We start from the raw sequence: 13,184 nt of genomic DNA, 5'->3' as shown, positions 1-13,184 counted from the left end.
ATCAAGATATGAAAGAATAGGGCGGAGATGTCTGATAACAGCAAGGACAACATACAGTGATGTTGAGGCCATACTGCCCTCTGAGAACAGCCTTTCACTTGTGGAAGACTTGGTGCTTCATTTCATCACACTGTGAAGTTCTGGAGTAAAAAGGCTGCTTAGGCTTGGGCCAGTAATGCAGAAAGCAACTGAAAATAGGATCTCTCTCTATCCTGTACTTTGTTCTCTCTTTCTCCAGAATAAAACCAAGGAATCTTCCCTCACTTACTTGGAATGGGGTTTGTGTAGAAGGTTTGATGGAAAGCTGGTGCTGTGTTCCACATCTCATCTGACAAAAAGGTGTGCTAGGATAGCAGAAGGATTTGCTAGAGGAGTTTTATGCTCTGGCCACTCTGCCTGTCCTGATTTTTCAGTGTTCATTGGGATAGCTGGTATTTGGGAAACAAGACACAGTATGTTTTCCAGATGTAAAGTCAAGATTTTCCTGGTACAGAGGGCAATTTGGGACTTTTCCTTTGAGTTTTTTTGCCACCTGCATATCCATTACTTACAGTTTTTCTCTCCCTGAGCCTGGGAGAGGTGAATCCCATTCACATAAACTCAGTGATTGCGGAAACTGAGCAAGCAAAACCACTATTTGTCTCTGACTTCAGGTCCTTTTTTGCCTTCAAAAGTCTTTTATCTTTTTTGGGGGGAGAATGCAGTTCACAGTGAGCCTTTTTAAATGTACAGAGAGTGATGAATAGCAGCAGGTGTCACTTTCTCTTTTGCAGATCCTTGAGGAAGTCCTGATACTTGGAATGAGAATATTGCCATCATGAGTCAACAAGGTTATGTTGCAGCTCCTCCATATTCCCAATCCCAACCAGGAATAGGAGGGTTTGGACCACCTAATTCTTCACTCCATTATGGGCATTATGGGGACCCAAACTCTTCATACTCAACACCTCAGCCAGGTATGATTTTGGCTTAAAATTTCTTTCCAGGGTCTACTTTTATATCTCTTCTTACTTGTGTAAGTTTTACACTGCTGCTGCAACAGGAACAGAATAAAGGAAGTTTTACCCAGTTTCTCTAAAGGCAACAGGAGCTGTTCTGAATACAGTCAGAGTTCTGATAGAACTACTTCTGGTAATTGACCCATTAGAATACTTGGGAAAATACCAGTTTTGGTACCAAATGATTTCTTTATGTTAGAGTAATTCAGAGGGAAATAATTCTAGAAAGAGAGGTTGAAATATTGTTTTTTCAGCACTGTTCTCTGCATAAACTACAGTTTCTGGAGTAGATCTGAATTAAGAACCATTTTTAGCATAGCCTTACAGGCCCTACATATGGAAGCTATTTTTGTTGTTCCAAGTTTTTATCCTTACCTTGGTCTCCAAAATCAAAGGGACCTTTTTTTTCTACCTAGGAATATAACTGGGTGACAGGGAATTACCAGTATCCCAAACTGATAATTGCAGGGCCTGTTTGTTCATTGCTTCTTTCTTACTGTCCCACTTGGGTTCATTTGCAGGAAAGTTACAAACTGCTGTTTGTTTCCTCTGTACTGTCTGTTAGTTTTTCACATCTGCTTCTATGACTGACCAGAAATCTGTGCTTTCTTACGGAATCACAGAATGCCTGAGGTTGGAAGGAGCCTCTGCTCAAGCAGGGTCACCTAGAGCTGCTGTTCTCATTGCTAGAGCAGGCCTGTACTCCTTTATCTTTTGGCCATCTTGTGCTTTCTTACAGGGTTTTACATAAAAGTGCTGGATCTTTTGCAGGTGTGTCAAAACCAACTGTGCCTTTTGGATCTCCGGCTCCTGTTGGGCCTCCTCCACCTGGTGCCCAACAATTCAGCCAGTCCAGTTTCCAGAATGGGCCTGGTACACCAGGGCAGCAGCCACACAGGTGACCTGAAGGAATCAGTAGATGAGATCTGAACTTTGGGACCTTTGTTTCCTCTCTGTGGAGGAAATGGGGAAACTCTTCAGGTGTACGAGGGGTGGCAGGAAAACCAAGTGTTCATCTTCTCTGGGACAAAGCCTGAGATCTTATTTTACCAGAGAGAAGTAGTCTGGTAGAAAATACCTTTATAAGCCACATGTGTGTTCCTGCTTTCTTTTCTTTAGTTATTTTTCTTGCATTCATATTTTTCCATGTCTGATAATCATGAAGCAGTTTTTCCCCTGCCTGAATCTTCATTTTACCTCCACTACAGACAACTCCTCAACAGTTTCTCACTTCCTTTTCTTCTCTTTACAGATTTTTCTCCTAATCCTCTTCACCCATCCCTGGTAGGGAATCTTCCTTTATAAGCTTGGAAAGGGGATGGAGTGCTGTGATGTGTTCAGCAGCTTGTGTTTCTTAATCTTTAGGCTTATAGTTATTACCACTCTCACTTCGCCTTGCCATTTGTTTCTAACAACTATCAAACAAACATATACTACCTTTTTAATTAAACAGGTGTGCAATCTCTCTGTGTTTTGTGTGCTTCATACATTTTAATATGAGTGTACATTTTCTGAGCAGAATGTGGGCAACCTCTCTTAAGGCCTAATTAATAGTTTTGGCACCACCCTTGAGAAAGGTATGAGATCTTGTAGAGTTTACAATTGGTTGATGTAGGTTTTTTGTGTGACTGCACTAATTTTTCCCTTTAGGTTACAAAGCCCTCCCCCTCCAAGCAACACAGGACCTTCCTATCCTCCCTACAGTCATCAGTCCCCACCAACCTTCCCAAATACTGCAGCTGCCTCACCTCCAGCACAGCTTGCTGACCAGCTCAACAGCATGCAGATAAATAACTATGGTAATTGGTTTGATCTCATCTGAGTGACTTTTTTCTCAGTTAAAGCATTAAGACTATAATAATTAGAAACTTACTGAACTTCTGTATAAACAGAAAATGAAATCTTTGACTGCTATCATTTGCTAAAGTTCATAGAATTTTTTTATCTCACCTGGTTCCTTAAATCAATGTTATTGGGTTAATTCCAAATTGCTGTTTGATGAACCTTCTGTCAAAGTCAACTATCCCATCAGTCATTTCTCAAATTACTTAGTGAACCCATCAGGAACAACCATGGCATGAGCAATAGTATGCAGTCAGGGTTTAATTTTTACAGTTTCCCTCAGTTTTGAAACTATCTGATACTTTTTTGCCTAAATATTTTAGTTTTTCATCTAAATTTATCTGCATTTATTTTGATTTTATAACATCTCAGACCTAGGCCATGAAGTAAAGATGTGCTCACATGGTGCTTCCATGTAAATCACTTCCCACCTGTAATTTTGTTATGTATGTAAATGATATAAAAGGTATTCTGTGTTATGTGCTGGAAGGCTGAGATGCCCTTCAGGCCACTGGAGGCAAATTCTGTACAACTTGCCTTTCTGTTGGGTTTTGTATTGTCACTTTTACGTGGCTGTGAGACTGAGTTGGTGTAACTAGTGAGGAATTCACAGCTTGAAAAGCTGCTGATGTTTCTGTGTACCAGCTGAAACCCTGAGCTTGTGTTTTGCATGTGAAGTCTTTTTTTCATTTAACATGTCATAAGGTGCATTTTAGTGTTTGTGTTATGACACACTGGTCCTTTTGCTTCAAACCTGCTTTTGGTTATTTTTTTATCTTTCTTTAAAATTAGTTTGCTGTAGGTCTTTGTGGAGTAATTCGGCCAAAAAATGTAGGTTTTATAAAGTAGTAAGTATTTACAGATTGTAAGTCTCAAAAAAACCCTTATTTTCAGTGTTGTCTTAATTCTAATTGGAATCTGGATTTTATAAACAACAAACTATTCCTTGCCAGTGTGTACAAAATAATTCCCACATGTTTCATCTTTTAACATCAAGTGGGTTTATTTTCCATCAAACTTGTCATGGTGAACTACAAATGGCAGACTAACAAAAACATGCCGCATAAGAGAAATTGATTATTGAGCAAAAAGAATGTTGTTTCACATTCTGAAATGAAGTATTTCAAAAGCAAAGAGTGATCTATGTGTATTTTAATCAAGAATTGTCAAAATCTGGCTTCCCTCTCTTTCCCCTTCACATCCCAGCTGCAGGGTGTTATTGAACACAGAGCCACCGAATGTCTGAATCAGTTCAGACTGAAACTGTGAGGTCGGGTTTGTAATTTGAACAGACATGTGGAGTCCCCATCATGCAGCATTGTCAGTATGGGATGCAATATCATCTCTGTGTTAACTGTGTTGAGCAAAACCAGAGCACCTTCCACACAGAGCTGGAGGTTAATTTTTGACTCAGCTGACACAGTTTCTCGCTCAGGTCCTGGCGCTGCTCCGAGCTCTGGGCATCCCGCGCCTCTTCAGGGTGCGCGGCTGCCCCCACCAACCCAGCAGCAAATGGTCCTGCCGCCCGGGCCGCGCGTTCCTCCTCCGCCCACAAACAGTGTTAATGGCCTGTGTGCTCAGCCGGCAGTGCCTCCCATGGCCAGACAGGGGGCAATCCCTGGACCTGTCCCTCCGAATCCCAACTTGCCACAGCTTCCAGGACAGCCTCCGGGGCCTGGATACCACCCTCAGCAAGGTAGGGAAGGGTGTTGGTTGTGTAACTGAAACCAAAACAAGCGTGGAGAATCCCTTGTGGAGCTGTGTCCATTCACCATTGAATGTTCAGCTGACTTGGAAAAAGGAAAATGGAATTCTCTTTTTGTAGAAGGGAAAGATTCACATTATCAGTCCATACATTTGAAGCAGGCTCTACTTTTGCTCAAAAGTTTTAGCATTCTGTTGAGACAACCAAAAAAGATTAATTTGCATCAGAAGCACAATTACTTGGTTAGTAATTGGTAAAGGCACAGCATACTACAGAAAGTAGTTTTGCTTACACTGTAAAGGTGTAGGCTGCTCTCTGTCTTAAAGTGCTGTCATAAGCAGCTTTCAGAAGTGCTTTACTGTAGCAATAGGAAATTGTAACTGAATACAATTGTTTCACCTGACAGAGGTGGGTAAAACAGTTATTTTGACAACTAAAAGGCCAGTGATCTACATCAGCTTGCATTGAGTGATGTTAGGGAAGAGATGCTCACTGTGGTGATGGCCTGGGCTGAGTAGCTCTGGTAATCTCTTCCAACTGTCCTTCTTAACATATACCTGAAAGCCTTGAAGCCAGAGTTGTCACATGTAGTCTTATTTTTAAAACAGAAACTGCATGAACCAAAGTAATCCAGTTATTTTAACTGCTGAAAGCAGAAGTCAAGGAGAAGTTGCACTTAGATGAGTAAAAATTAATTGTATGGCAGAAGGTGATGTTGAAAGTTGATAATGGAACTTAAAGAGTTTAAATGAATTTTCATTTGTAACTCTGCAGCAAACTATGGTCCTCAGATGGCAGGATCTCAGCTGTCTTATCCTGGTGCTTTTCCTGGGGCTCCAGCACAGCTCTCAGGCCCACCACAGAAGAAGCTTGATCCTGACTCCATTCCAAGCCCAGTAAGTAATGTGGCACTCCTTTTTTTGTAAAAGGAACTTTCTGCTGTGCTTAAGGTGAGGGAATGACAATGCTAACATTGTGTTCATTTTAGCTGCTGAGGTTTTTGTAACATAATGCGTGGCTTGGTTCACAAGATACCTTCTAGTTTTTGAAGTTTTCTAATTACACAGTTTTGTACTCCATGCTGCCACTTTGGGATAAATTAGTGCATTAAGTTAGTTTGAATATTGAAGCCACTTTGTAACTTTCTCTGACATGGGACATACTCATGACTCCAAGTACTTTACTAGGAATTCTCAACAGGATTCCTCATGTGGCAGTGAGCAGTACTGAGGGATTACTTGAATTCACTGCAGGAATCTTCCACTTCTTGCAGAGGCAGGTTTGCTGTACAGGAAAAACATTCTTGCAAAAGGCTGGGGCTGTCTAGTAGGGAACAATCTTGCTTCCTTAACTTGGGGTGTTCTTTTGTCCTTCTAGAAAAGATTTGTTTTCTCCAGTGGTGGTTTTGATTTAAATGCCCCAGAGTTTTGGGAAAACACTTGTTGGTAACCCCTTAGGGGTTAGTGTAACAAATGCAGTTGCCTCTGTTAAAGGCAATTTTCAAGTTAAATGTAACTGAAAACCACTGTGTAAAAAAAACCCTAAAGTGAGTGTCTGTATAAATAACAAATGCCTTGAAGTCAATCATTCCTAGTGTTCCAGTGTGGTGCTTTTTGCATCGGAAGGATCAAATGGTCCTGTCTAATTTAAAAAAAAAGGGGCAGGGGGAGAAGGAGGTCTGGCATGAAAACACGGGCTGGTGGCTTGTTTCAATTATACACGTAGCATAAACAGCCCTGACTATGATAGCAATCTTAAAGTAGGTTAAAAGGGTTGTTTTAGCAGCACAGAGAGGATCGAAATGACATGTTTAAAAGAAACACGAGCTGGGTCAACGTCTGCAAAGGGCAAAAAGCTAATTCAGAATGAGGAATGAGTATGGCTATGTGTATTTCTGTTGTTATATTTACATTATATAATTACAGTAGTGTTGCCAGATAAAATTACTTCTTATCTGTAGCCTTTGTTGATTTATATTTCTCTTAAATATGTTAGAGGTTGATATGTGCTCTGACAACAACATCTATGAAAACCAGCATCTGGGCTTTGTCAACAGTTATTTCCAAGAACAATGATATATTTAGGTCAGTTAGCTGCAGAAGGCTGTGGTACTCTGATCCTCTGCAGAGCTGAGTCTGAAAGTGGTGTGCTGTCTTCAGCCAGTGGACTTTTTTAGAGCAAAACCTTTTTCCCTCTGATGCAGGAGTTAGCTATAACTGTACACACCAAGGCTAGCAGGGAAAAGTAATTAAGCAGAAGACCTAACAAGCTCTCTGAGGAATGTCTTATATATTTAAATTGCAGTACAAAAACTTTATTGGGAAAAAAGTTAGAGGCCCCATATTACTTCCAGTGTATTAGGAAATATCTCTTGGACATCAATAAATAGACTCTATGTGACTAATTTTTCTTTCTCTTTTCTTCTTTCTGCTTTCCAGCAGAGGCTTCTGAACTTCCCTGGGTATTATTAGAAGTTCATGAGCAGGGTAAAGATTCCATGAAATACTGGCAGCAGCGGCAAAGCCAGTTTCAGAAATTCCCTGTCTCATTCCTTTTGCCTCTCCCAGCTGTTTGTCTGCACTCTAAACCAGGTTGTGAGGGAAGAGGAGGAATAATGGCATCATCCTGGTGATCTCATTTCTGCTGTGGAACAAAACACAGCTTTGTATAACTTTATGAAAAGTATCAGACTTAAACATGAGTGTGGGACCGAGCAAAAGTAACAGGGAAAGGAATTTGGGCAGTAAAGCCAAGGCTGCATGATAGGACACACTGCTGCAAACTGGGCTTCAACCAGAGTCTCACTGGGTGTAATGTTAGCCTGTTTATGAATGTAGCTGAATGCAGGGCTTACCTTCCTCCTACTGTTCTTGCTTCTTTTTCATCAGATCCAAGTAATTGAAAATGATAAGGCTGCCAGGGGAGGGCAGGTCTATGCTACAAACACCAGAGGACAGGTTCCTCCTCTCGTCACCACAGACTGCGTAATCCAAGACCAAGGTAAGTGTCCTTCTTACTGGTTTGGGAGTCTCTCAGGGTGAAATCAAATATAATTAGAAAAAACAAAGCAAAGAAAGACTAAATTTTCAGATTTCTCATCTGAAAAGGATGTTCCTTACTCTAAATTGGACACAAAATTGGAAACTTCCTTTCAAGAAAATGGCAGCAGGGAAGTGGGAGTTGAATTCACACCTTGGGTTAACACTTCCTCTGCCTTTTGTGACCTTTAAAGTAATATGAATACTTGAGGCAACTTTTCTTTTTAACTGAAAATATTTCAAGGTGCTACACTTCACATTGAAAATCCTTTTTGGATTCTTCCAAAATTTTACAAGATGGACATTAGAAGAAGCAATGAGACTAGACTAGCACTGTTACATGTTGAGATATAAATTATAGAAAGTTCTACTCAAGCAACAGGGACAGTGTGCAAGCTGTCTAGTTGGCTTACACTGGCCAAAGGAAAAAATTATCTTCCTCTGCATAGAGCCTGAAAGTACAATCCTCCACGTGCTGCTCTTGACAGCAGACTCGGTGTTTTAATACAGGTTAAACTGATGGTGTTACTCAGCCCAGCAGTAATTTATCAGTGCTTGGATAAAGTGTATGAAATGTACTAACACATCAAGACTTTTTGGCATTATCTGGGAATGGGATAATGCAGTTCTGATCCAAGAAATTCCTTTCAACAAACTGAGCAGAGCTGCAGCTTGATGGTTAAAAAGGGAGCATGAGGAGGCTGTTTTCTGAGCTCGTGTCTCCTTTCAGTGCTCCTGTCTGTAGTGCACAGCAGTTTCTCAGTGAGGAACCTGAGCCTAGTGTGCTACTCGAAGTGGTGTGGGGACTCCAGCACACTGTATTTTGCAATGCAAGTGAGCATGTTGGTGTTAACACAGATACACTGTTTTCTCAATCAGAGCTAGGTCATTAGAGCACTCCTAACAGTAGGTATCAGTCTGCCTCACTCCTTCAAATACAGTGTTGATATTGTGGGGATATCACCCATTTTATTTTCTTTTAAGATCTTAGATATGATATGTTTCAAAGTAAACTCTGTTGAGATTCTTATTGCAAATAATTGTGGGATTATTCTTGATGTGTTTAAATCTCTGCTCTGAACTCAACCAGCATGGAAAGATTTAACCAGAGGGATGGATGGGCAATGGGCTGACACACAGAGGAGAGATGGGCAGAAGCCTGTGTGGGTGGGGAAAAAAGCATGTATTTAATGTGGCATATGCAGTTATTGCTTTATGTTGTTGTTTTGATTTGTCTCCTTTGTGTTAGGGGTGGGTGGGTTCCCTCTCACAGCCTTTCCTTGTGCTCTGTTGGGCATTGCAGGCCACGCCAGCCCTCGGTACATCCGATGTACCACCTACTGCTTCCCAGCGACTTCAGACATGGCCAAGCAGGCTCGCATTCCACTGGCAGCTGTCATCCAGCCCTTTGCCAGTGTCCCTCCAAATGAGGTAAGAGCTAACTGAATGGCAGTCCCATGTGCTTTTGTCTCCTAAGAATTGCAGACTTCAAGTCTGATTGAGTTGGGGTTGAGGATGTTTTACCTCAGACCACAGAGAGATGGCAGAAGGCTGTGGGTCAGGATGCAACTTGAAGGGATAAAAGTCTTCATTTGAAATAAGTACAGGAATGATGACTCTGTAATCTGAAGCACTAGATTCCTGGTGTTCCCCCAGCTATCTCTGGTTTATACCAGCTTGATTAGTTGCTTGCTCTGCTGGAACTCTGTAGGGCAAAGACATTAGATAAGAGAATGGCATCAAACTATACCAAGTTAATTTTATGACATGGAGAGTTGGATTCAAAGAATGACATTTTTCCATTGAATACTTTGCAAGATAGTTTAATTGTACAACAGACCAAGAAGGTAATTGCATTTTCTGCTGACTGAGCTGTATCATAGAAATAAGACAAATGTAACCACCCATTTTTGGCACTCTTATGGAGGCATTAATCTAGTCAGTTCTTTTTCTCACATGACCATCCCTAATAGCCCTTGATATTCTAAACATACCCCTAGTCCTTTTGCAAAGTATTTCTGCAGGAGGGCAGTATTCTGTGGTAAGAATTGCCCAGGTTTGCTGGCACCCCCAAAGGATTTTATCAATAGCACAGATAAAACCTGTTTTTCAACTGCAGCGTTTCACTGCATCATCTCAGGGATCATCTGTCTTCTTCAGCTCCTGCCTTCTCCTTTGCACAGCATCTAAACTCTGCAAGGTCTGCAGAATGCATTTCCTTTTCATGTCCTACACTGATTTACTTTCAGGGTGCTGTTTACTGGGAAAAAACCAAGGGATTTCATGGAAGTTGTAGTATGTGATTGCATCTTCAAAAACTCCTCATAAAACCCATACACAGAAAGCCTAATTAAAATTGTTAAGACATTCAGTGCTTGGTTTTGCAGTCTTTGATTTTGCTCTAACTTTAGTTTACTACTTGTAAATTTTTACTGGTGGGGTTTTTTTAATATATGTTGGAAAAAAGCAGATGTTGTTCTTTATCAGGATGTATAACTTCCAGTCCAACTGTAGTTTGAATTAAAAGTATTATTTGAGCAGGGTAGTATGTAGTTATCTTCTCTGTGGTCCACAGGGATAGGATGTATTACATACCATATTGCAGATATAAAGTCTCACCATTTGTCTGCTAGACAGCAGCTTTGGTTTTCATTCCAGTTATTGAGGGGAATGTGCAGGCTTGGCTTGTTGCCTCCTGCATTTTCTCCTAGATGAAACTCCTGCTGTTGCTTCTCCACCCCTTCACTTTATCAGCCAGCCTTTACTCTTTACTGCCCTTTATTGCAGTTTCTGTGCCCAGGTGGCACTTACCAACTTCTCTTTCTTGTTGGCTCCTCCTTTGTGCATCTTTCACTTGGAGTCTGCCTCTAGTCCTGCATGTCCCCCACTCATGGCTCGCTTGTCTCCTGCATTGTGTTTGGACAGGGTGATCAATGAGCTTCTAAACTCTGAATCTCTTCTGCATGCACATAAATTAGCAGAATGTCCAAACACTTGTGCTAGGCCAAGTTCAGGGGGGTTTTCCTGGGGCTGGCAGCAAGATGTGCTCGCTGACCCACCCGTTCTGAAGTGTGAGTGCTCACAAGCTGTTGGAAGGGTCAGTGGGACTCATTAATCTGCAAAGAGCAGTGTGTTTTTCCCCAGCCTTGCTCTTTGAGGAGGCTAAGAAAGCTCTGAAAAATGTCTCTCAAATTTGGCAAAAGCCCAGTGTGGAAAATTTTAGTCAGAACAATTATAGCTTGGTAAAGTTATGAGAACTAAGGAGATAGTGTTAGAAAAAGAAGCACTGGGCAGTCTTAGCTGAGGCAGTTTTTCCAAGGCTTGCCTGTGCCCTTTGTCTTCATGGCTACTGCCAAAATAGGATCTTGCTCTTAAGAACTTCTAATAAAAATGGTCTTCCATATGGGATTTATAACTACTTTAATTCTGAAAAGCCACTTAATTTGAAAGAACTGGGCTTTTTATAGAGGTAAAATACATTCAGGGGCTTATTTGTGTTTCTGAACTTCCTAGTATGGTGTGTTCTGCCTGAAACCTGTGATTGCAAGGCACAGAATGTTCTTTGCTTCAGAGTATCTTGCCTGTCTTATGCACAGTACCTTTTATCAATGGCTACAGGTGATGCTCATCACATGTTATGAGACTATATAATGGAAATCTCTCTAATTTCTTTTTCTTGATAAACAGCATATTGTACATAATCATAAAATATCATGGTTTTTTATTTTTTCCTATTGTTGAATAGTTTCCATTATTCATGTTTGTTGCAGGTTCAGCTGCAGATATATCGGGGTTTTTTTGCTGTTTCTGATATCTGCACAATGTTAGGGTGAAATTTTCACCCAGAGAATTTCAGTTCTGTTTCTTTTCAAAGGAGAAGGAGGAAAAGCAATGGCTACAAGGGTTTAGTGGCCCACAGGTGGAAAATGGCCACCAGTGCTTTGTGCAGCTGGTGGTGTGGGTAGGAACAGCTGAGACACTGACCCATCTCTGTGGGGACCTGAGCAGGACTGCAGTAGACATAATCCAGTACGATGGGTATTGCACAGGCTGTGCCTTTCTGGGTGACCAAAGCCATATATAAAAAGCAATGAGCTGTTGGGGTCATTCAAGGGACTAATAGACTTACGAGTGTCCTCCAAGTACAGTTGTTACTGTACTGTATTTTGCTTTGATCATTATTTAGAGATGAGGATGAATTGAAAGTAGTACATAAAATCCATTTGAATTTTCAGTGGTCTCTTGCCATAGATATCTGTGATTTTTTTTATTTATGCCATTACTGTACTAAGACAGAAACAAAGGAGAAACCTTACCTTGTTCCCATTTCCCAGTAATATGAGGATTGTGTGTTGTCTTCAGATGGCTTGTCCTCTCTGGAAGCCAGTCTAGAGTGTGGATTCATTGAGAGGATTGGTTTTTGCTTTGGTGTAGTATTGTGTTCTGTTCAGGAGACTGCAGGTCATATTTTCCCCTATCCATGCTTTGTTTGGGACTGTGTAATCTGAACTGTGGCAAAAATTTAGGAAAACAAACCCCCAAGACTAGGGAAATAGCTGAGTCTATTGACTCTGATAAAATTACATATGTGCATGAGAGGGAGAGCAAACTTTAGCAGCATTTTCTTCTGACAGTTAGATAGTGTCTATTTGACTCACTTGATATTTTACTCTGAAGAATCAATAGTGCTCCAGCTGACAGAGCCTGGAACCCTTCCTGAAGTTTTGGAGTTAATAGCTGTAATGATTTTTATTTTTTAATAAGCTGTCAATTGCATTCATAGAAACAGTAGTAAACTGGGAATTGAGCTCTGAGGATGTGCTTCCTTTGCCTAAGAACATGGGGAGATGGAAAGATCCTGGGAGCTTTCAAATACAGGTTTTAGGTGTGATGACATGACAGTAGTTTTCTCAGAAATACACTTTCAGTTTGAAGGTCCAAACTGGAAAAGGTAATTTGGGATTTCAGCAAGTGTGAAAGGCAGATTTCAGTTCCTTAGTCACTGGGGATTCTTTTCAGCCAAGTGGAATATCTACACACAGGGACTGGTGTCCTGTCCACAAAGGTGAAGTGGGAACATGATCATACACAGTGGGGTGGGGTTTTTTGGTTTGGTTTGGGGGTTTTTTTGGTGGTTTTTTTTTTGTTTGTTTTGTTTGGGTTTTTTTTTTTACTAAGATCTGAGAAAAAACTGTCAGGAGCTGAGAAATACACAAACTTTACAGGGACATCTGAGGAGGTGTAGACCAGGTATCTCCATTTTTAGTAAAGAATGGGATACAAATTATCTCTGGGAGAAAATAAGAACACAAAGTAAAATCATCATGGTGCTAAATAAGAATGTTAAATGAAAAGATCTCATGTCTGTCTTTGAATAAGTGTAAAGTGTTTGGGGAGAACCCCAAGACAAGGAGGGTTTGTCCCTGCTGTGAGGAAAAATAAATTCAAAATTTCAGAAATGTAGTGGAATGAAAAGATGAAGATGCTGTTGCTTTATGCTTGCTAAAAAATCTCCAGGCAGCTGAGACCTGATGGAATAATACAATGTCTGAGAAGTTCAGTAGCATCCTGAAGTGTGGTGGGATTTACTGAGTGGAGAGG

At 40.9% G+C, this 13,184-nt stretch overlaps 1 protein-coding gene across 5 annotated transcripts in view; it reads left to right on the top strand.

Moving 5' to 3' along the window:
- The window catches only part of SEC24D (SEC24 homolog D, COPII coat complex component), a 45,034-nt gene that overhangs the window by 2,544 nt on the left and 29,306 nt on the right, over nucleotides 1–13,184 (top strand). For all 5 annotated transcript variants that reach the window (XM_071555489.1, XM_071555485.1, XM_071555487.1 and 2 more), the window contains exons 2-8: nucleotides 774–956; nucleotides 1,770–1,896; nucleotides 2,649–2,797; nucleotides 4,276–4,536; nucleotides 5,320–5,441; nucleotides 7,434–7,545; nucleotides 8,887–9,014. In XM_071555489.1, the coding sequence (XP_071411590.1) occupies nucleotides 818–956; nucleotides 1,770–1,896; nucleotides 2,649–2,797; nucleotides 4,276–4,536; nucleotides 5,320–5,441; nucleotides 7,434–7,545; nucleotides 8,887–9,014 (1,038 nt within the window). In that variant the 5' untranslated portion in view covers nucleotides 774–817. The remainder of the gene's footprint in view (nucleotides 1–773; nucleotides 957–1,769; nucleotides 1,897–2,648; nucleotides 2,798–4,275; nucleotides 4,537–5,319; nucleotides 5,442–7,433; nucleotides 7,546–8,886; nucleotides 9,015–13,184) is intronic.

This window comes from Pithys albifrons, chromosome 5 (genome assembly GCF_047495875.1).
Source record: "Pithys albifrons albifrons isolate INPA30051 chromosome 5, PitAlb_v1, whole genome shotgun sequence".
NCBI lineage: Eukaryota > Metazoa > Chordata > Aves > Passeriformes > Thamnophilidae > Pithys > Pithys albifrons.
The sequence above is the reverse complement of the archived record's forward strand: the minus strand, read 5'-3'. Positions and strand labels throughout refer to the sequence as shown.